This window comes from Lates calcarifer, linkage group LG18, assembly GCF_001640805.2.
Source record: "Lates calcarifer isolate ASB-BC8 linkage group LG18, TLL_Latcal_v3, whole genome shotgun sequence".
Classification (NCBI taxonomy): Eukaryota; Metazoa; Chordata; class Actinopteri; family Centropomidae; genus Lates; species Lates calcarifer.
In genome coordinates this window covers 5,099,904-5,123,411 of record NC_066850.1, presented here as the reverse complement: position 1 = coordinate 5,123,411, position 23,508 = coordinate 5,099,904, and the positions used below count along the sequence as shown (strand labels likewise).

General features: G+C 41.2%; 1 protein-coding gene across 4 annotated transcripts; it reads right to left on the bottom strand.

Moving 5' to 3' along the window:
* Positions 1–787: 787 nt before the first annotated feature.
* Positions 788–23,390, bottom strand: rassf8b (Ras association domain family member 8b). Of its 4 annotated transcripts, XM_051077620.1 has the most exons (12): positions 23,231–23,390; positions 17,145–17,623; positions 14,795–14,862; positions 10,873–11,203; positions 9,760–9,930; positions 7,033–7,383; positions 6,714–6,916; positions 6,403–6,606; positions 6,199–6,273; positions 5,602–5,724; positions 4,653–4,779; positions 788–4,093 (listed from the first exon to the last, which is right to left on the bottom strand). In XM_051077620.1, the coding sequence occupies exons 5-12, from the start codon at positions 9,869–9,871 to the stop codon at positions 3,978–3,980; spliced, it is 1,311 nt and encodes a 436-aa protein (XP_050933577.1). In that variant the 5' UTR covers positions 9,872–9,930; positions 10,873–11,203; positions 14,795–14,862; positions 17,145–17,623; positions 23,231–23,390; the 3' UTR covers positions 788–3,977. The 4 variants fall into 4 exon arrangements, with proteins under 4 accessions (XP_050933577.1, XP_018542500.1, XP_018542501.1 ...); XM_018686984.2 differs by lacking the exon at positions 10,873–11,203; XM_018686985.2 differs by lacking the exon at positions 14,795–14,862.
* Between the last annotated feature and the right edge of the window lie 118 nt (positions 23,391–23,508).

Sequence of the window (23,508 nt, the reverse complement as noted above, 5' to 3'; positions counted from 1 at the left end):
CCACGTTGAAGCAATAGTAGAGCGATGCTTCACACAGTTTGAATGGTAGTTTCTTTTTTCACCCTCTCCAAGCCCAAAAATACAACAACAAAAGTGCAAAGAGTGGATTACAGTTTGTCTGCTGTTATGTAAGCTGTAAAAGTCCAGCTATCTTACAACTTCCAACCATTGACCCAGTGTTATATCCAATGCTAGTGATAACTCACGCTATGTTTTTTGGAGTAAACACACTATTTCCTCATTGTGTGTGAGCCTGGCTACTATTATCATAATTATCAGTTATCCTAGCAGGTGTCATTAACTCGAGGCTAGCTGGTGTTTTTGCTTGGGAGCTTTAGCTTCAGTCTTTTAGATCTCATGTATGTAATCAGGTGCATATTAGGGTCCTTTATAAGGTTCATATTTTAAAACAAGTCAGCTGGAAACACTGGAAGTCGGCCAGAGACGGCATTTTAAACCAACTCACAAAGCTAACATTAGCTTGCTGAGCCAGTTAGCTGCTGTTGATTAGCTAGTTTTCATTAGGCTAAATGAGATAAGCTTCTGTGTCGCTCTGTTTGAAAATAAGCACCCACTGTTTTGTGTCTCTTGTGGCTTGTTATTATTATTGTAAACTGCATTATCATGTACAAGAACAAAGTTTGAAAAGTAGCAACAGTAAGGGTGGTAGGACTTAGCTAGCGGTTTGACAAATTTAGCTTTGGGCATGTGAAGCAGTACCATATGTGTCTGGGTATGAAATGCAATAATAAATAATTCAACAAATAAATAAATAAATAGCACAGCATTCAGCACTGTATAGCGGTTTATTCATATGTCATTTCTGCATGTTTTTTAAATATATTTTTTTCATTTATTTATATATTTTACATTATTGAATTAGATTTCATGTCTTTCATACATAGCGACTGAATTATAACCCAAAGAAAGAAACCAAAAGCTAGAAAATAATGAATTTGTAAGTTAACAGTACAAAAATTCATAATATACTTGTCTGAATGAGTTGAGTTAATGCAAGTTAGTGATAACGGCCAAGCACAGTTCACCGAGCACAGCATGTTTACAGTGAAGCGTTGTATGCATGTAAACACTTTGAGGGGTGTTTCAAGGAACAGTATTACACTGCAAATCCAATGGCTCCAGCTAGCCCCAGTTTGTTCCTCTCCTGTGTCATCATACATAAGACAAATTAGGACTAACTGCGACATAAATCATGACCTAACAGGCTTTGCTTTTCAAATTAAAGCTACGTCTTCTTCGGTTGCCCAATCATTATGTCACTTACATCTGTTGTGTTATGTCTGCTACATGTTAAACTCGTCAAATAGCTGCTCAAGTCTCCACAAGAGCAAATACACGATTTAACTTGTCAAATGGCGCAAGGCACCGTGAACAGCTTTTATCCCTAATTACTTCCTGCCCATTTTTGTCTGGGTAATTCTGTGTCTTGAAATATCCCTGAGCCGCGACGTTTCTAAAATAGTCTTCAAAAACCGCTTGATGGCTGTCTCCATAATGGCTCCATCATCTCATTTGTATATGCACTTTTATTGAAAAGCACCACTGATGGCATACGAGAAGCCAATTGTTGGCAATGCGTCTAAACAAAGACATAGCCAGCAGACTTATTGCCATGTCTCAAAGCAACATGGATCTCCACTACATCCATAAATGTTATTTTTGCTCAAATTAAACAAGAAGGTAAGAGAATAATGTACATTTTTCTGCTAGTATACACTGAACTGCCTGCCTGCTCTTTAACTAAGCTCATATCTCCATCAGTGAAAATGTCAACGAGACAAAAAGGAACAAAACAAACCAAAAACTAACTGAATCTCAGATGAATTTTCACATCCTTGGTAGCCACCAGAGTCCAAATATACCAATCACACACTGTTGCATGCACACAGAGCTGCCTATTGAATGGCAGCATTATAATCTAACCTCTCTACCATTCTAGCATAATCAGACTTCAATCTACTAGTCCATAGACTGATTATTTACAGTTTTTTTTAGTAAGGCATGCCATTTTATTCAAAAGAGAGTTTGCCAAGTTGAGATGTGAATTCCTCCAGTTTCCTTTGCACTGCAGAGCAAACAACAAAGCAAGATCCTTCACACCGGAGGGAGGAATTCACTCTGTTATTGTCCATTCACATAACAAATACGAGCTTCTGCTCATGTGCTCGTGTAAAGGTCAGTCAGACTCTGAGCTTGGGAAATGACCAGAAATAATTTCAAAGCCTGTGGTTGTATCACTGGAAAAAACCTGCATGAGAAATTCAAGTTTGTGAATGGATAGAAAAGACTGTACTTGTGCACAAATGATAAACAGGTGAGTATGGGTTCAAAACTGAAAACTGGATGTGAAACTCAAAGTTCCCACGCTGTGTATGGCACTGAAGTTACACATGCACACACACATTTAAGTTGCAAGTGTGAAACTTAAGCCCTACTTTGGGCATTTATGTGCATGTCACTATTGATATACATATATATTTGTTTTTTGTTTTTTTTAAACCTGCAAATATTTTGTACACATTTACAATTTGCAGAGTTATTCACGTTGGTAAACTTCATCGGAATAAGCTGCATACATGTTTAAAAAAAAGTACATTCATCTAACTATTATGTTTTATCAGACTAGCTTTGGTTCATATGAGACATCTTTAGTTCAGTAAAATGTTATAAATCAGATGGAACAAATGAATACTGCTTGTTTTATTACCGAATATGTGTGTGTGTGTGTGTGTGTGTCCCTGCTTAACAAACACAGTGAAACATGTCAAACACTTGGCCAGTATCATAAGTGGCACCTCAGGTAAATACACTGAAAGCTAAAGTGCTGAGGCTTTGTTATTAAACAATATGAAAATGAACAAAGATAATCAGCTGAGGGCAGGACCAACTTTCACACAGTTAACTTTCAGCTGGATAAATAATGTATGTTTTGCCACCACCCAGTGGTGAAACTGAGCACAAAGTTCATTGTTGGCAATTCTTTTTTTTTTTTTTTTCAGGCTGGATTTTAACTGCAGGCTCAAAGGCCTCTGTCATCGCTCATTGCTTCATTCAGAGTTTTTGGAGAAAGAAAAACAAAGAGGAGATTAATGGCTGTCGCACAATGCAGACCCAAAATAAGCCAAACTGGAGCCAATCTGTTTCACCAAAAATGTCAAACAGTTGATGATATGACTTCATGGCCCCATTTTATCACCTCTATTCCTTTAATATAATGTGTTTCATTTGATGGGTAGAGATTTTTCCACAGGAAATATGAGACAAATTTCCTGTTCAAATCAATATAAAAGTTCAGATTCATGTGGAAAAAACAGGATTGAGCCATTGTTGAGTTTTTCTGACATCAGTCACCGTGACAAGGAATCACCTGAATTGGTGCCAATAATAAATTTATATGGCGCATAGTCTTCAGTAGCTACCTTGAGTTTGTTTCTAACATTAGATTTATTGATGCCTGGTCTTTAAACACCAGAGTAAGGCAATCAGATATGGCTGTGGTTATAGCACAGGTGTGGCGTGCATGCTCGTGCGTGAATTATATTTTTGTCTATGCATTGAACTCTGCATCCTGAAACCCTCTCCTGTTCATGGTTTAGAAAATAAAAATAAAGTTGATCCACACTGTTTGCCTCAAGCCTCCTTATTTTGACAAGAATACATCTGCTGGCTTGTTTTTTTTTTTTTTTTTTTTAAATCTTCACTCATCCATTAGAGCACAGAAAATAGACTGAATGTTTGTTTGCTAATGGATATTGACATCAGTTTGAGTGGCAGTCCTGGTAAGATGGAAGAGGAGGCAGTGCAAAAAAGATGCAAAACAGATCAAACTTGTCCATTATAATACCCCACTGATCCTCCATCATGTTTTTTCTCCAAACATCCTCCACAGTTTGGATGTTCCCAGAGCACTAGCAGTCTGTAGTAGTCCCTATAAACATCAGGCTACATCTTCTGGGTCAAACGTAGATGCCCTCTGGGTTGAGGCTGGAGGAGACGGCGGTCTGCAGAGCGCGGAGGTCGCTGGGTAAGAGACGCGAGGATCCACGTCTCGTCAGAGAACCACACTCCGCTTCTGGAACAAAAACCAAACACAAAATTGACTTGCTGTTGATAAAGCAGGATGGACACCTTTCATTAGAAGAATCAGACATGTTATTCTTGTGATTTAAGACTCCGCTTTTATACATTTTTTCCATGTTTGTTTTCCAGTGCAAACATATCAAACTGTAGCTGGTGAGAAGTAGGAAAGTTTAGTACGTGACAAAAACAATTCTGAGGGATTTTTCCTTTCAGAATGAAAATGGAGGATTTTCTTTTTCACTTGCTGTGAAACTCTTACAGCATTTCAGGGGCTGCTGCTGATTTGTTCCATGTAATAGGGTTACAGCCTTAAGCTGCCTCACCAGCTGCAAGTCTGTAACCTAACCTGCGATTCGGAGGTCGACCACAAGGGGGCACTGTGTCCACACACATTTAAAAACATTTGTGTAGAGTGGCTCAGCCAGAATGAGGTTGGCCATGAAATTGAACTTAATAACAAGGTGATGGTAATGTGGCAAGTCATGGAGTCTCTGCTGGTGTGTACTTGGGTTTATATATATGTGTGTGTGTGTGTGTGTTTGTGTACGTGCCGTTGTTGTTCTCTCCTGTAGGTAGAGCGGGCAGCACTGTGACCTTGGTACCAGTCTGCTGAATGAACTGCTGCAGGTTGACCTGTCTTAGCTCTTTTGTCAGCTGCTCCAGCTCCTGTTCCTTTTCCTGTGCCAGGAAAAAAAACAACAACACAACAACGACAAAATAAAACACTCGACCATCTTTCAAATGGTAATTTTTTTATAGACGCTGGTGCAGGAGCACACATGACTTCAACTCCTGAGCCCTGATTTGCATCTTCCTCTACATTCAGTCAACTTTATCTGTGGAGGATTTAATGTGAAAATCAGTGAGGGATCATTCTCTGCTCAGGATCTCTCCAGAAGTCATAACCCAGCTGAGGCAGCTAAAGAGAAGAGTTCGCTCCCAGATGGTTACGCAACTGCAGGCAGGGGATTGTGTACTTACTCAGGCCCCTCTCTAATCAGGCGAAGAATGCTGTAACACTCCCCCCACCTCCCCTCCTCCCTCTCCCTTCTCATTACCTCACACTTCCCACACCCTACTGGACCTCGCCTGTACATAGAGCACTTCAACTCATACTAGGATGCATGTAGCCAAGGATCCGCCGCACATCCCTGCAAGCAAGAGATTAAACTTCGCTTCGCTGCCCACAACTTAATGAGCTTAGATTTCTATGGTTCCACCTGGTTGCTGGGGACTGAATTTTCACACACACACACACACACACACACACACACACACATATATATATATATATATATACACACACAGCTGCAGCGCTGAACTTATCCAACTTTTTAATTAGCATTTTTAAAAACATTTTCTGAAATCTAACTTCCTCAGCATCCTCCAAACAAACTGCCAAAAGGTGCCTCAAATTCCAGACAATCTTGAGGTTATGGTGTTAGAAAAAGAAACCAAAAAACCAAAATAAAAATACTAAAAAGTCGAATCCGAGCTGACCTGTAATCTCTTGCCTGACTGGCCAAGTGAGCGTTCCAATGCCCTGCAGCTGCTCTCCAGCCGTGCCGTTTGTTGGCTCTGCATTTCCAGCTCAGCCCTCACTTTCTCCAGCTGGGCTTGCACCTGAAATCCAGAGTGGAAAGGAGTGAAGAGCGAAAGCCAGAGCTCAACTCCACTTTTCAGAGGAGACGGGCAACTAAAGTAACTTAATCCTCATTGTAAAACATGTAGGAGGATTCTTTTATGCTTCAATGTGTTCAGAATTTAAATGACTTTTCTGTGAAAAACGATGCCATGTTTCAAGTTGTATTCATGTCAAAATTTGTCCATGTTTAAGAAAACTCTGTAGCTATACACAGGGGAAATCTCCTATTACTTCCTTTGTTTATAACCAGACGAGTGGATTACACATTTCTTCTCTGTGTTGCACTGAATCCTCTGTTTGGAAGAGATTTCACTGATTAAAGTCACTGATTGTGTGAAGGACAACTTAAATTGAGAGGGACTGTGAGTTCTCAGCAGCTCAACAGACGACCGTCCTCTTTATTTGCATGTTACTGAAGAGTGTTTTGGAAACTGGGCTAGACTGAATTCTACCTCCTCCTCGTTGACCTTCTGGTTGAGCTCGGCCTCCTGCTGTAGACGCTCCTGCTCCAGGCCTGTCTCCATGTTCTACACGAGAATACATGATGTGATAAATGATAAATAATATGGCAAAAGTGGCGTGAAGTAGTCCTTAAGTTTTTTATGCAGCAGAAAATCTTTTCACTTTAACCATGTTTTTGAAGACACATGGCTCACCTGTATGCGTGCTAAGCTCTCCGAGAGCTTGGCCTCGCAGTCGCGTACGCGGCTCTGCAGTTCGGCTAGCTGTTGCCGGAGCTGCCGCTCGCTCTCCTGCTCGATCTGCAGCTCGTTCTGCCAGAATTCCTCCTCCTCCATCTCGGCATCATTCCTCCTCACCTGCTGCTCTAAAAGCAGCAGTTCCTCCTCCAGATTTTCTCCCTATTGATGAAAAAAAATATTAAAGATTCAATTTGGAAACTCTAAAGCCAAATAGATGTAAAGACATGACTGCTTTTTCTGTATGAAACACTAGCAGTTTTCCTCACTTCATTGGCCTCGACGCCGGCCTCCTCCCATTCTCCCAGCTCGGCTTCACAGCCCAGCAGACGGCTCTCCAGGGCCTGGAGTTTGTCCCTCTGCAGCTGCACCAAACGGCTTAGCTCTCTGGCTGGGCTCCCAGGTACAGATGCCACTCCACCACCAACTCTGCTCAGGTTCAGGCTCACACTGCGCTGCTGGGCCTGTTTGGCTGGATGGAGGATGGATGGGTAGGTAGGTGAGATGGCAAAGAAACTGTCACTGACACTGGTAAACATGGACACACTGGACAAAAAAACACATAAACACACTAACTCAACACTCTACCTTCAGCATCTCTGCTTTTCCCGAATATCTCCCGCAGACCTTTGGCCCCTCCAGTGAAGGTCAGCGACTTGCGCTTGGGTTCCCTTCGTTTGAGCGAGCGGTCTGTCCCTGACGGGCGGAGCTTGGCCAGAGGTGGGAGGCTCTGCCGGTAGAAGCCACGCTCTGGGACGCGAGCCTGCCCGTCAGAGGTCGGCCGCTCGCTAACGGACGGGCCGGTTCGCTGGAGGATGAGCTGCACGTCGCTGGCGTACTGACCCCACTTGTTGAGGGACACCACAGGGTTTTCGTGCGGAGCCAGGTGACGTTCTGTCTCCCGCCATTTCTCTATCAAAGTGTATCTGCCAGTGCGTCCTGGGCAAATTGAAAGAAATGGCAGAATATTTAATATTCCCAAGATAAACAGAAAGAGAGTGAGCGAAGCCAAGCATTCTGGGGCTTTAATGTTGCTCCTTCACAGCCACATGATATTCTCCAGACTCCTTCCTGTACACTGTCATCTGGCTTGCCAACTCATTTTGAGTCTGTTTATAAGTGCACTTCAGAGGACGCTAACCCCTGTTCTGTCCTTTGATCTTGTAGCATCACTGTTCAAGTTCTGAAGAAGGTCCTAATATCTTACATACTGCAAGTTGCCTTTTCCACTTGATCTCCTGCTGACTTACACGTGCAAAGGTTTATCCTCTTGAAGACACACGATCCTGACACTGGATATTCAAACCACAGTTTAAGTCTTAACAGGAGAATGACGAGATCTCGTTGAGGCCATCTCTTAGCTCTTTATCATGCTTGAAGAAAACTTTGGCCAGTCTCTGTTTGCCCTTGAGTATTACTTTCATTATGGTTTGCATTTAAAAATGTAGTTTTAATTATTTTTGTTATTTATACTGTTATTTTTTATGTTCCATTTGTGGAAAGGAGTGCACACAGCTTCAGTTAAAAGTTAGAAACTCATATATAGTCATTTCAAAATGCACCTGCATGTTTTTGCATTTTGTCATTTAAGTTTTCTTAAAATGGTTTTCCAATCTTGTATTGTCTTGTATTGTTTTGTGAGCTGAGTGCATTATCACAACCCTAAGTTTCAATTTTAGGATTAACAGAGAGTGGAATACTCTAAATTAATCACTTACGAATGAAAATTAGCAATCCACAGATTATATATACCAATGTATACCAAAACACCAATGTTAACTTTATGAAGTGGCCAGGGTATCAGTTTAGTGTTGCAGCAACCCCTGGCCTCTTGTTAGTTCACATAAAAAACTATTCCAATGAGATCGATGCAGTGAGGTAAACGGATGTTAAATTTAGGAGAGATCGATACTCAGTGTTTGCAGATCACCTAAGTGAAGGTACTGCAGTCAATAACAGGAAAGACAAAGTTGGCTTGGATAAAAACATTTAATCCAGTGTCTCTGCTGCACTGAAACTGAACTCATCGAGGAGACTTTTTTAGTTTAACTTTTCTTGACACTTTATCTGTGTCCTTGGAGCTCTTTCTGACCTGTGGTGTTCCCCAAGGATCTATTCTTGGTCCCCTTAAACACAATAGTTGGAAACACAACATTCACTTTCCTTGTTATGCAGACAACACCAGATTTCTGGCTGTTAAAATATAACTGATTGACTTGTCAATAAATGTCAAGGATAAAACCAAAACTGTAATGTTACAGACAAATGAAGAAGAAAGTAGAAATTACTCACATTAAAGAAAAGTAAAGTGTGTGTCACAATGAAGAGGCTCAAAACAGAGAAAACTCATTCATTCAATTCTCTTACAACTCTCCCACGCTCGTGCACCATTGGCAGATTCAAAGAACTTAAGCAGTGTGTTTAGTGAAAGAACTTTACAGTGGGAAAATTCAACTCAAACAGTAACTGTGTTGGGAAAAGGACTCAGTTCAATGGTTCACGGCTTTATGTGTGTGTGTGTGTGTGTGCGCTCGCCTGCATTCTTGTCTGTACACATATAGATAAGAACTAAACACTGCCCATTGCACCCTCACCCTCATCTTGCACAGTAAGGGTCCTTGTAAAAGAGGCACATTCATCACCGCAGCCATTCACTTCAAAGTGCCCTGGCCTGGACAAAAGGCACAGGGAACACAAAGGACAGTGAACGCCGTAACTCCTGCTACACTGTCACTGTGAAAGACGCACATGTTTCAACTCTGAGAAAAATCTATCACTGGCTTTAGGAAGAAATCAAGTGTCTGTTTTAAACACAGTCTTGTCTCGTATTCTTGTGGTTTTGGATTCACAAAGCTTTTCTGTAAAACACAATCCATGCAGATGACAGAAGCAGAGTGTCAACTTATTTCTTTGCAATTGAACAGAACACGTCAATAAAGCAAAGTCTGCAGCATGACTCATCTTGTTTCGTGCAGCTCATTTATGGTGAATCTCTCTTTGTGCCCTCAAGCCGCTTTTCATTTTCATGCAATTTATCATCTCCAGTGCGTCTGACAACCTGCCTGGCCAATATTGGACGCAGCCCACATCACAGAATATCCCCGCAGGGACTTTTGTAGGACAAAATATCATTAACGCCGCTTCAAGTTTTCAGCATGAAACCCAGATCTCACTGTGTTAAATCCACTCTTCTGTGGTGGTGGTCTTTGTCATGTTACTGGTTTGTTTTGTGAATTCTCCAAGACTTTTATGTGTATTTATATTGGGCTGTGAATTCCCCATCGAGTAACCAATAACACATAGTTTTGAGCTTACCAATGGCTTGTGCCAAAGCAATGACCACTTCCTGGCATGTGGTGAACTCTGTGACCCCGCACACGATGCGCTGCACTCCGTCCACCCACACTTTCAGCTCCATGGCCTTCATCCAGAGGCCCTCATTCCTCCACACCACAAGGGGGTGCTAATAATGAGTCATTGTCCATCCTAAGGGGGGGGAAAAAACACTGTTAAAATATTCTTGTAAAACAGAAACCTTGAACCTGCATTAATTAGTTTTTTATATTAAGAAGGGATCAAATAACAAGTACAACGTGAAGGGTGTTGGTCGTAGAGTCAACCCACAGGGAATTATCAGCAAACTCTGCGTTTTAGCATCTTTCAGCTCATTGTTTTGATTGTGTGGCCTTGTAACTGTATTGTTTTGGCTCATTCTCATGACTTTCAGCTCCCAGCTGCAGCAGTCAGCTGTTTTCATTTAAAAAGCTCTAAAAACCCACTGTATGCTATCCATCCAGCACTAAACAGCAAGTTAGCAACTAGCTTAGTGGAAATTGTGGATTTTTTTTTAGCAGTTAAAGAGTCAAATATTTCCCTCAGCAGCTGGTGGAGACCAAACCAGAGATAAATTGATAGTGAATATTAGACTTACGTTGAAATTATTAAGTCTAAAGACTCAAACTCAAGATTTAATTACAATTTGCTTGGAATCACCAATGTGGACAACAGAGTTTTGTGAAACAATAGCACAATATGATTGTACTGTCACAAATACAACACCAATCAAAATGTTGATATGATACTGATCAGCTCCTGTTCCCAAATGACTTCACAACCACTACAGAGCAAGAATTAGCTAAGATTTGATATAAATATCAACCAAACACACACCACATGCTTGTGTACACCAGCTCCCTGTAAACCAAACTTACAACACTTGTTCTTTTGAAGCAGTTTCCTGCTGATAAATTGCTGCAGCGACAACACTTGTGGTGCACCAACTGTAACAGTCTAACAGGCCTCATTCAATATATTTTTCATTTGCTGGTGTCAGTGCCGGAAAGCTTAGAGCGAACGCATGCACGCAGAATGGGAGCCATTTCAAACTGCTGACACAAGCACCTCAGCAGCGAGGCAGTCATTACGAACCTGGCAAGGCCACGACAGCAGTCCGGAGCAACAGAGCAGTTCAGGAGCAGGTGCCTAATGCTCAGAGTTTTGCAACCCTACCGGGCAGCAGCCCTCCTTTTTCCTGACTGGGCCATCAGCTCTGCTCTGATCCTTGACTCTTCATATTGCTTGAGGCCTCCCTTAACAATTTAGCCGCCTTCCATCTTCATCGCAGCTGGAACGGGACTCCCGTCTCTCCTGCAATTTAACTACCGATTCCCCCTCGAGGGCCTTTTCCCTACTGAGACTGCATTGCACTGCACACCCCTCTGTACTGAAGGCATCTGGTAAGGGCGAGGCCTGCATTTGGCTGAGAGGGGGGGTGGGATGATTTGTAACTGTAGACAGATACTGCAGGATGCATCTGAACCCAGACGCCAGTTACAGCCCAGTAAATGAGACTGCTACCATGAATACAGCTCAGTGGGACAGGGAATAGAGGGGGAGATGGTGAAAAGACAGAAAAGAAATCACAGTAGAGGGACAGATGGATGAACAAAGCAAACACGGTGCATGGAAAGAAGAGTAGGAGGTCTGACGAAGCAGTGTAAACAAGTATATATCCACAAACATGTACTTCCAAGTTTACAAGGTGAAAATACTGTGTAGGTTTCTGATAAAACTGCAAAAAGAATCAGACATTAAAAAGATTCTCTCATCAACACATCTCGAGAGAAACTATTTTCTAAAAACTTCACTTGGAGTTTTTTTTTAACAGCTCGTTGACAACAGGTCTGCGACACGGTTTCATAACACACAGTACTCCTAACAGATGATGTGATGACGCCTTCCATTTTCACAGCTGTGGTCAAAATGTTGTAATACAATGTTTATTCAATGACGAGCGAAATCCAGATCACACTGAGGTTTCTGAGAGCCAGTTGACACAAGCTTGTGAAACTACATCTTGTGTTGATGTGTAGCGAGTACTTAAGTCATTCACTCCTATGTGATGCAATTATCGTAAACCTATCATCAAAACAGAGCGAGTTCAAGTAGTGAGTCAACAATTCACTTGCAGAAGAGATTTGTGCTTTTGCTGATGATTTAAGGTGAAATTACTTTTATAAAAATGTTAAAAATGACAAATGTTTCTAAGAGACATGAGTCTGTTAGAGCAGGTTTCCACATAAGACTCCATTAAGTGTCTTTTCCAGACTACAAGTCACCTCTTCCACTAAGGTAACTGTTATATTTAATTAAAAAGATGATTCAAGTCCTCGGAGACACTTTCTCCAGCTGCAAGTGCAGACGTGCGGAAAGAACACGTATAGAAAGAGACATCAGGTCGAGACTGACCGCACCAACAACTCTTGTTGTTTTGTTGAATCTACAGTAATTTTCCTTCCTTGACTCACTTGCTCCCACTGCCCCATGACACAAACATCACAACATATGCTTGGAGGTGTTTGCTGGATGCTGCCTCTGATAAAAGCACAGAGCCATAGGAGCAGGCAGCTGCGTGGGAGCAGATGTTCGGAGGTTGTGCAGCGGAGCTGAGTAGATCTATAGGTTCATAGGCTTTGATCCTTTTCATAACGACAGAGGTGCTCTCCACAGGAGAGAATCAAAATCTTGTATGTAAGCAGTAGCGAACAGGATATAGAAGCTGCGACTCGAGTTTAACGCCACACTGACTTCAGACTCATCAGCCTCAAACTAATTGAATTCCTTGCTGAGCAGCTCAAACAACACAGCCACCGAAGTCTGTTTCCTTGTGGAAACGATCTTTGATTTTCTTTACTCCACTAATAACTTCCAACACTTGAATCACTGGGATGCCTCTGCCACTCTCTCCCCAGCCGTTGCTGTTATTGTCCTACATTTTCATCATACCATTTCTACTTGCTCAAACGTCTTTGATCTAAATTACAGTTACTTTGAAGCCCCCCCCCCACACACACACAACCACTGCCACAGTGTGAATAAATAAATCATACAGGCTACATGGTGAGCACACACAAATTAACATGTGCGCTTCTATTTTGGCTCTGCTTCACTTTAAACCTCCACATTTAGTGCCAGGCTCCGTTCACTGAGCTTTACATTTCTAACCTCAAACCTGTGGGAAAGGTGGCTGAAGCTGCTGGAATTTCCTTTTCCATTAGTCACAGTTTAATAAACAGACAGACTCAATTCTCCACATTCCTACTTAACGTAGTAATCTATTCACAGAGCCCAGGACAGTAGAGTTGGTCTTTTATTGCAGGAGAGGCCTCCTCCTTCAGCATGGAGACAGACTAAAATCACTATAGGTTAGATTCAGGTGGAATTAACCTTTTTTTAGCCTTAAATTTGAATGTCTGTATATTTGTGCAGAGATTAATGTCCCTTGACTTTTGTCTTGGTGCCAGAAGTTTGATTTACAACCAGATACCAGCAAGACTAATGATAGTCCCATCCAATGAGGTATTTTGTGTTAGTTAGCATGCTAACAGGCTACACTGATGGTGGTTAATGACGGTGAACATGGTAAACAGAGAGCTGAAGTCTTACTGTCACAATAAAACATATCATTCAGCATTCAGCAGCTCCCATATCAATAAAACCCACTTACACTCTCTTCGTAGGTGATTATTTATATTTTCTAGTCATAAAAAAAACCTGTTTGAGCTCATGGACTTTGATGTTTAGCTCGCTAATACCTGGGGATATCAAAAAAGCCACTGGATTATTACTTATTATCAATTTTACAAATGTCATTGAGGTTTTGAATGAGGTTTTCTGTCCTCAGGAAAAAAAATTCTGGTTTCACTTCAGCTCTATATACCTAATTAACACCAGCAAGTTAGCATTGTTACTGTGACCATGTTAGCATGCTAATGTTAGCATCTAGCTCAAAGTACATCTGTTGTTTGGTCTCTCTCTGTAAATATTATAATTTAAAGACTACAGTGTAAACCTGCCCTGTATGAAAAGTGCCTTCAGCTTACTTCTCTGGTGATTTTGTGTTATATAAATAAAAACTTACTTCACTGTGTATTTATTGTATTTATTTTCAATTTTCAACAGCAAGTTGACATGTTCCAAAAGAAAGAGCAACAGAAAGACAAACAGAGGATTGATGAACAGAGTCTCTGCAGTGAAGAGAAAAGGTTGCTGCTATCTGTATGAATCAACAACTTCTGCCGCAGCCATTTAGGTTTCAGACACAAAAAACTCTGTCGTCTGGGCTGTGAACCGTTGAGCTAAACTTAGTGGTGACTTCAGTCTGCCTCCCCTGAAGTTTCATTCTCAGGATGCCACAGAAAGGCAGAGTTAGGGAGGGGACACAGTGTGGCAAGTCCGTGTTTATTTGTGTTTCCTCAAACATGGATAGTAGTTCATGAGACACGAAAATGCCACTGAAAGCTTCTTTAATATCCTCTAAACTGAGCATTAAGAACATACAAGGATATCAAGATTTAAGTGAAATATAAGGGAAAGCCTCTAATGCCACACTAACTACATGTCTGGGTTTAAATGCAAAACACCCACAGAGTTCATTTCCTGTCTTGCTCAGCTCAGTGCTCTGAGTCCATTGCTAAATTAAACTTTAACAAACTCATTGATTAGGTTTGAACCCCTGACCCTCGCTCATCTCTGCAGCAGCCTGTCAACAAACAGAATATCCAATTAAACCTGCAAATTTGTTGCTAAATGTCAGATACAAGCAGTATATTATTGCGTATCTTTAAAAATGCACTAATGTCAGTCTAATAAGCAGTGACAACAACAGAGGATGACGCAACCACAGGTCAGTTTTTAACAGTGGCAGCAGGAGGGGGTCCACTGAAAGATGTGGTGCACAAACAAAAGAGCATGCTGTAGTGTGTGTGTGTGTGTGTGTGTGTGTGTGTGTGTGTGTGTGTGTGTGAGCCCACATGGCTAGCGGCATGACTGGATGCAAACAATCCCTCACCATGGCGACACAGCTCCGGCTTTGTCCAAGGCCTCGCACAGATGACTGGATTGATTGGAGGGCACGGTCTGGGAAAGTAAGCCAAACAATCGCTGACAATTAAGAAGCAGCCCGTGCTCTCCTGTCACTTCCATCTTCGTCCCCCCACACACACACCCTCACCCCTGTGAATGTGGGGTCTGAGAGGACGCAGAGGTGCGTAACTGCGACTGGATTTCCCGAACTCAGGATTGAGTGGCTGATCTGCTGGTGGAGGTTAACACCAGTTTCAACTGGAGCAGTCATACGGTTTTACTTGACCTTCTTAAGGGTAAATTAATCTCTCACTGGAGCTAACTAAATCCACATCAAATTAAAGAAAAAAACTGTAAAATATAGTTACTAAATCAACAGGATTCCTCCACTGGGGACCAAAGATGTAATTTCAATCCAACTGACATCGCCACTCCTGGAGCCATGCCGCTAGCCAGGCTAAAAATAGCTGCAGGAAATGCTCATGTCAGCAGGTATTTCTAATATAAAAAGCAAATTAAATTAAGATTTGACCCTTGTCCTCGGACAACATGTCCCTTTCCTTGATGGAGTGCTGTGGAAGCTCAGGGGCCCTCTCAAATGCAGTAATGAACTCACGACTGATTTTGAGCGAGCTGCTCCTCCAGCACACTGCAATCTGATATATATATATAAAAATGAAAGCTTAACACTCCAGCCTCCTTTCAGTTTTCTACTCAGCTGTGTGGAGGAGCCTTTTAGAGATTACCTCCACATCAACTTTGTCAGCTGAGGAGAGTGAGGTGGCTGCAGGTTTAACACAAGCCAAAGACGGCGCAGTGAGAAGCTTCAGGTAATAATCAGAGCACAACAGCTTTCCTCTCAGGTGCTGCCAATCATCTACTCTGCAAGAAACAATGTGAGATTTTCCGGTGAACAAACAAGCTGCATGGCGTTTTACATGGATGCAACATTTGCATTTTAATCCAAATTACTGGAAAAGCATTAAATGTGCATTATGTTTATTATATTTCCACCGGTGTTGGGAAAGATCGCCATATGTTGACGGTGGGTGATCGAACTGCCACCTTGCAGTCTCAAAAGTTAAAACTAATCAGCTTGGTGGGGGCAATAAGCCTTTAACCCTGTAAGACTCGGAGCTTAGTGGACCACGAGGTGGTGGGAGGAGCAGGGGGAGGGGGGGGACTGGATTTGCACTGTGAAAATCAGGAAAATCACAATTTTCCTCTTGACACAGATCTGTATGCAAATATTGACGACATGGGATGAATCAAAGCTGAATCGATGCACTGTGAACTGAATGAATTAGATTATGAGAATGACCGAGGGGAGGGGGGAACACGCTGTCAGAAGAGAGCAGAGTTTGGTAAACAGACGAGGGTTTGGATCTTTGGTCCGACCAAACAAGATGATGACACCTGATGACACCACCTCAGACCTTGATAATGGCTGATCAATCAATCAATAAATCATGAAAACAGTCAAGCATTGCTCTTTAAACGGCTGTAAGAGGGGTAAAGCTTTTAAACTGATTTTGCTTGTGTAAGATAAGAGAACAGAAGAATCTCTGGCTGAATGTATTTCAGGTGATGAGAGTTGTAGTGAAGAAACTGCTGAGTGATCTAAAACAAACTCGTTAAAATCCTTTTACGTTCCATCATCCTGTGAAGAAATTTACTGCTTTTCGTCCACTTTGTTTTCCTACTACAACACACCAGCACCTGTGAATGAATGCTGCCCTTGCCTCCACCACACGTGTGCTTCAAGGACTCCTTTACTTCACCCCACTGTGGCTGTTTGACTCAGTTGAAGGAACTCTGATTAAAACCGCTGCTGAGTGAGCGCTTATAGCCCAACTCTATTAAGAGATTCATCACTGCAGGACTCACGCACACTGACCACACAGCTCACACACTCACTCATTCACTTCCTGCTGCCTCATGGACCAGGCATGTCACCATGTGGGAGAGAGTCTGTCCAGTGTCACACCATTTGAGGATGTACTCTTGTGTTAAATGTGAACCCAAAGTAGATTAGAACATTTTCTGAGACGTAAAAAAGGAGGATGATGGGAAAACATGAATAAATCTGGAATCAAAACAAAGTTATGCAGCAACAGCTGATCAGTCTGCTTTCATGTCTTACAGGGTATAAGAGGAAATTCACAGTGATTTGTTTTTTTTTTTTTTTTTTTTTTTTAAAAAGCCTTCAAACTTGTTTTCATGGCAGCAGCTTTTAAATTGTTGGCTTGACTGACGCATTCAAGCCACAGCTCAGACTGGCTGCATTCCGCCCTGTGTGTAACACACAAAAAAAGAAAAACAACCCAACAACATACCTCTTTTCAACCGCGGATCACAGCGTGTTAGTGCATTTCAAACTCTCCTGTGCTGCTGCAGCCTCAGTGTTTCTCTCTGGTGTAAAATCCGACACTTTCCGCTGCATGTTACACGAGAGATCCCTGTTTATTCCGAGCCGATCCGCCGCCTGCACCCGGAGTTAACGGTGTGCGCACATCCCCGCCTCTACAGCCCGTGTGCATGTAAACACGCGTCCCATCCAGTCACCGGACATCCGACACGGGGCTTTCAACATGTACCCGGCTCTGCCTGTTGACCTGCCGCTCTGTGAGGCTGGAGGAGGAGGAGGAGGAGGAGGAGGAAGGGGGGGGGGGATCACAGAGCTTGTTGTAAATTACATCGGAACAGAACTGGGACACCGCAAGGCATGATGGACCGGTTAAAGCTGCAATGCACTGGCGACGCAAATGGACCCACTCATCTCTGGTGCTGCCACACTGAGGTTTTGACGTGTGTCCTGGGGAGAATAATTGAAAAGAAACATAAAAATCGTTCATAATCTCACAAGTGTGTTGAGAGAATATGTGTCAGTGGTACTATCTATATTGTTTTATGTGTGTACATGTAGTTTTTAATGTCTTAAAGCTTTGTGCAGGTCTAATTTTAATAAACAAACAAAAAAATCATCTTTGTCGGTATAATGGGTTTTATTAATCACAGGTTTTAAGTGTTTTTCCTCTTTGAGTGCCACACATGTAGAAACAAGCAAAAGAAAAGAAAAAAAATTAATGTCCTTGCAAGGATCTTGTAGTGAAAAAGCAACAGGCATAAGTAAAAACATGTACTTTTAAGTCTTGACTGTGTGGGACATTAAAAAGTATAAAATAAAAAATACATCTGCTCTGAATAATTTAATGAAAAAGTCAGTAAACTGGTTAAAAAATACACTTCTCCCTCATTCAAATATTCATAATCTATGAATATGCAAATATGTTTCATTGTAGAATATGTGCATCACCAAGTTGCATATTTGACCGTGATTTGCCTCCAAACTGTCACAAAATCCTGGTTGTACGAACAGGTTTTGAACTGAGGTCGAGGAGGTGCGCATGGAAAAACGTTCCCCCCTTTCAGCATATGAATGTGAAAACAAACATTCTGGTGTCAAACTTTGCACATGCATCATCCCTCACAAATCATAAAGTAATGGACAATCTATTTTTGAGTGGACAAGGGATTTAAAGTGACACATTTTGCACCATGTTTACAGTATTTTTGTCAAAAGTAACATCTCTGCCATCTCTGAGAACATACTGATGTGATACTGCATATCTGCATCTTTTAAATTATTTATGGTAAATATGTGAGGGGCCTACTTTGCTTTCAACCCTTTAAACCCATGTTTTTTAATGACTGCACCATGAAGTGGAAATATTCTGGATGTCTCGCGCATCATTTCACACACTTGTCCCCAAAAACACAGGCTGACATAATCGGTATCTTTGGAAATGTTGTGATCTCCACTAGAATTAAACACATGTCTGTGGGTTTGAGAAAAGCTTCGCTGCACAACATGAGTTAGAAGGACATGGAGAAGGTTTTTGGACAGAGATAAAAAAGTCCTGAAACAAATGTGTAATTCAAGTAGAATGTTTATATTCCCACTCCTGAGTTATATTCAGTGTCTTTTTGGTAAGTGTCTCCTCTCCTTGGATAGTATCACAGATACAGATACAACATGTTTGGTTTTGACAGTGCTGTTGTGAGACTGTGTTTGTCCTTATTTAAATTCCAGTCGGCGCTCGTGTCTTCATGTCTGATAGCATTAATCATGACAGCTGCCTGTTGTGCTGATCGTGCAGAATCACTGATGACCTTCAGCTTTTCAGTAAACTGTCATTTCAGTGCTACCCAGCTCCTGATGTCAAACTGAAGAGAGCTTTTTTTTTTTTTTGGCCTCAACTTTTGACAAATTTGAGTCACGGGTTCTAGTTTTTAATCTGTTCTTTGTTGCTCAATTAGCAAATGTCTTTACATGATTCATAAATTTAATAAAACTCATGATATGGCTCCTTTTTCAAGCCAGTTTTAATTTTAATGGCAGTCATTTGTTCCAGCTATTATAGGTATAGGAATATATATCAATTTAGAACTTCACTCAGCAATTAATCCTCAACATATGGTTAGAATGTTGTGGCAATCAAGCCATGAGTGACTGATGTTTTCTCGCAGGCAGCGCTGACAAGGTTTGACAGATGCTTTGAGGATTTAAAGCCTGTCGTCAAACCTGATGCACACAGCGCTCTGGCTGCTGCTGATAGTGTCATGTCCATGATTCAACAGACAACAAAAGGTTGGTTATCCATCACAAAGTTAAAGCATGGGGCAGCCCTGCTGTTATTTACACAGATTTGCACTTCTGTTAGGTAGATAAAGCATTCAAGTTAGAAATTTGGCTCAAGTTCGATACAGAGACAACAGATTTCCATCCAAGTTGTTAAGGTCCCTGCACAGGTGTTTTCATTTTGCCTCATTAGACCACCTCCCAGTGTGTACAGACTGTGCTCGATGGACATCTTTCTCACTTTGCTGTTAGGTTGCTTGCCCTAGTTGGAAGAAAAAATTTTTCACCCAGTATAATTCTACTGGTTCATGAAGTTTTAAGTGAATCCTCGCTCAACTCCTAATCAGCCAGAGCAAGTGAAAACACCTGTGTAGCCTTGAATCTAAATGAAAACAAGTTGCACCCATATAGAAATGAGCTTTTACGTAGAGATTAGTATTTATACCTAGTAACTGCCTAGTGTAAATGTTTCATAGCCAGTTAAACAGATAAACATTATATTGCTAATATCTGTTCCAACTGTTGTCCTAATGTAGATTATGGTCAACACATTGGAGCAGACACTTGATAAAATGCTGTTTAATGATGCAAATTTTAAACATTATGCCAGTACTATCTCACTAAATGTCCTTATAACAATAGCTAAGTTAGCATGCTCAGATATTCTCTACTCTCTCTGCTAAACTTGAATACCACAAGCATATTTCATCATGTATTAAACAGATAATTTAATGAATAAACAAATAAATAAAGCAAAAGGGCATTGCCTACCTACATGTGCAAAGAATTAGCAGTTAATTTTCAAATATTTTCCCCCTTAAAAACTGTAATTTTTATGCTAACTTATGCTAATGCTCATGACACTACGGCAACTTCTTTCTTCACATGGTAGCTAGCTGGTGAAGAAACAAAGACGTGTATTGTTCCTATAGTGCAACTGATATAATAAATCACTAGTTTAAACCTAGTATTAAGAACTTATGATTTATGTATAATTTATGCAAACCATCAATGGTTAGGGTTAGTGCAGACTGTCGTCTTCTGCTATTTTAGCTAGCAGATCAATTCTTCAGTACTTATTTTGAGAAGATTGGGAATAAATTAGTCTTCATTTTCCCAATATTTCTCTCATCACCTCCATGACACATTCTTAAATTTTGTGTTGTTGACCTTCCGCCATTTTCTACGTCCATGTGTCCGTGTGCTGTTTACCAAGTGAACTCTTTACCCATCAGTCGTCAGGACCAACAGACTCGAGTCACTCTTTTAATCCTTTTCTCAAACTCTTAAATATGCTTTCTCTGACCGGCTTTCTCCATACCAGTCACAACACAACCTCCTTGACCCCAATCAGTCACAAGTCAGGTCAGCACACTCAGACGCTGAACCACTCAGAATTTCAAAGGCACTCCACTCTCCTCATTCTGCCTTCATTTTATTCACAGTCCTCATCCCTCTTGACCCGTCTGCTGTGTTTGGCATAGCAAGCCCGCTAGTTACTCCTTGGCACGGATGCAGACCATGAGATATTTGAGAATTTAACTATATGGTCTCTTTCTACCTGGCTGACTGCGTCTATATGGTTTTCGTTGCTGGAATCCCTCAAGTGCTCAGTCCTTGGCTGCCTCCCATCCTCACTCTCCAAGTAGTGAATTGATCTTCCCTGGTCAGGTAAAATTTCAGATGTACTCCCAGTTTTCTGTGTTAGACAGAAAACTTTCAGTCTGATGAGATTTTTTTCCGCCTCCAACTGACCTTGAAACCCAAAGCCAAATCAGTTCCAATGAATAGAGTACTTGATAGTTGTATCACCCCGAGGACACGCATGACATCTGAAACTAAAGGAAGAACCCTGGCACGTCAAATTAAATTGTGGTTGACCGAAAGACTCAAGAACCACGGAAAGATTTTTCCTTATGTCCCATCTAACACCAGTAATGTCACTGTTTGTTTTTTGTCTTTGTAATGGATACGGGCTTGGACAAAGATGGACACTTTTCAAAACTGCTTTTAGCGCCAGGATTGTTCTGGTGAACTCAACATGAATATGAAAGGTATTTCCTGCCAACTGTGTAAATATTAGACCACTGTTCAGAAGATAAGATGCATGATAAGATTCATGTTCTCCGAATTTTTGGCTCACGACTTCTTAAAATGAAAGAAATGCCTACTTGTGACTCTGCATACGACTAAACATGTTTTTCTGCTTTCCTCTTGTTCATCTCATGATTCCTCAGATTTATCTTGAAGGTTTCCTGACCAAGGTTGGAAAACACAGTGTCCACTGTATCATTGCGATCAAATAGCCTAATAAATATACAGTATGTTCCTTCCATTTTATGGACTCATACCTTCTTTCAGAGTAAAATACACCCATTTCATTTAAGGGTGTTACACCAAGTGGTTGTTGCGCCCCTAATGACACTTCCAATCTCAACTCATTTAGATTTCTGCTCTCGGATCACATCTTTCAGCTTCTAGCTCAAGTTCAGGTGGGTATATTTGCAGACATGTGGCCACTCACCCTTGAGAAAGCCTGCTTTGTCTTGGGAGGATCGCTCTGACTAGTAAAACACCTTTGTCCCACTTTCATAAGATCTCCCCATTCTGCCTCCTCTCTCAAGGAGAAATCTTCTCTGCTTCTCTACCGCTTCCCTGAACTCCACAATGATTACTTTGTTACTGCCAGCTGATGGCTGAATATCAGACTTGCCTGTTATCTGGCAAAGCTAGGTGTTTTTAATTAGCTGTGCTTTGACCAAGAAAAGGGATTAACTCAAACATGGACAAAACAAAGGCAAGAAAATAACTGGGCTCAAGGGGAACATGGGTTCTTTGAAACTAAGACCAAGGTGTGGTGCCAAAGGGAAACAGGCACTTGCTTTGAAATAACTCCAAAAATGCCATAAATGTATGAAGAATAAGTTTTAAAAGCCAGAATCAAAAAGACAGACACACAACAACACCCTCTGAGAACTGTGTGCTGGAGTAGACTGAGGCTTTTTAAAACTAAGCTCAGCTGTAGGCGATGCCTCCTGACGAGTGAGAAATGCCTACAGCTGTGCTCATTAACAATGGGTGGCTCTAAAACCAAAATGAATCAAGTTTTTAATCTTCTAAAAGTCTGTTTTTAAACCAGTATGGCGGCTGAAACTAGACGCTTTGTCATTTTGATTATTGCTTCACACAGCAGGCAGGAATCACTAAATAATGTGCTGCTTATTCATATTATTCATGTCTTTCAGGCAGCTCTGACAAGACTGAGCTTGTACCGGACCATGTTTTTCTGTGTCCTGAAGTCTTATTATCAATGTTAAGAAAAAATAAATAAATGAAAAATACGAACAACTCTTTTTGTTTTTTGAACAACTGTGCAACTCCTCAATTCCTCAAAACCACTTCTGACCAAACTCTTATTGGTTTCTTCTCATAATCAAGCTGAAAGTTACACATATATAAAATGTATAGAACAGTTATGATAAGCTATAGAATAAATATAAAATGTATGATCAGAATGACATGACAGCATTAGTACAGTAGGAAGAGTGTAAACATTTTGTCTGATAGTCATAGGGCTGGGAGGATGTGTTTGTATAAGAAGACCAAACTACATTTACATTTCAATAAATTTCAGCTTCAGTGTGCAATTAATTCACAGTTTGTTGCACAGCTGTGTTTTTGGGTTGCAGGTACCTATGTAGTGCAATGACTTCTGTGCTATTAATCATCTGGTCCTGACTTAAAACACCTAGTGTACTGTGTCTTGATTTGTGGCATTACCGGGTGGTACTTCAATCCAGACGCATGTAGTCCCAGGAAAACTGTGAAACGCTGGACGTTCTGCAAAACATTACTTCATTTAAATCCCAAATGTTCTCGAGTGATTATGTCAGTGGACAGAAATCTGCCCTGAGTGTTGACACCCCTGACAATGGCCTCAGTGTAAAGTAAAAAAAAAAAAAAAAAAACTGGCTTCCTTTTAGCCTGTTTTCCACTGCTGCTGATCTGTGAAAGAATCCTTTATTTCTTTCTGTGTATCAAACATGTTCAGTCATTAT

Bases quoted from the DNA above. Each gene is read 5' to 3' on its own strand.
- rassf8b (XM_051077620.1), bottom strand. From the start codon at position 9,871: ATGAAGGCCATGGAGCTGAAAGTGTGGGTGGACGGAGTGCAGCGCATC. The intron at 7,384-9,759 runs GTAAGCTCAAAA...CAATTTGCCCAG, and splicing joins TGCTTTGGCACAAGCCATTG to GACGCACTGGCAGATACACT. The intron at 6,274-6,402 runs GTGAGCCATGTG...ATTCTCGTGTAG, and splicing joins AGAGCTTAGCACGCATACAG to AACATGGAGACAGGCCTGGA.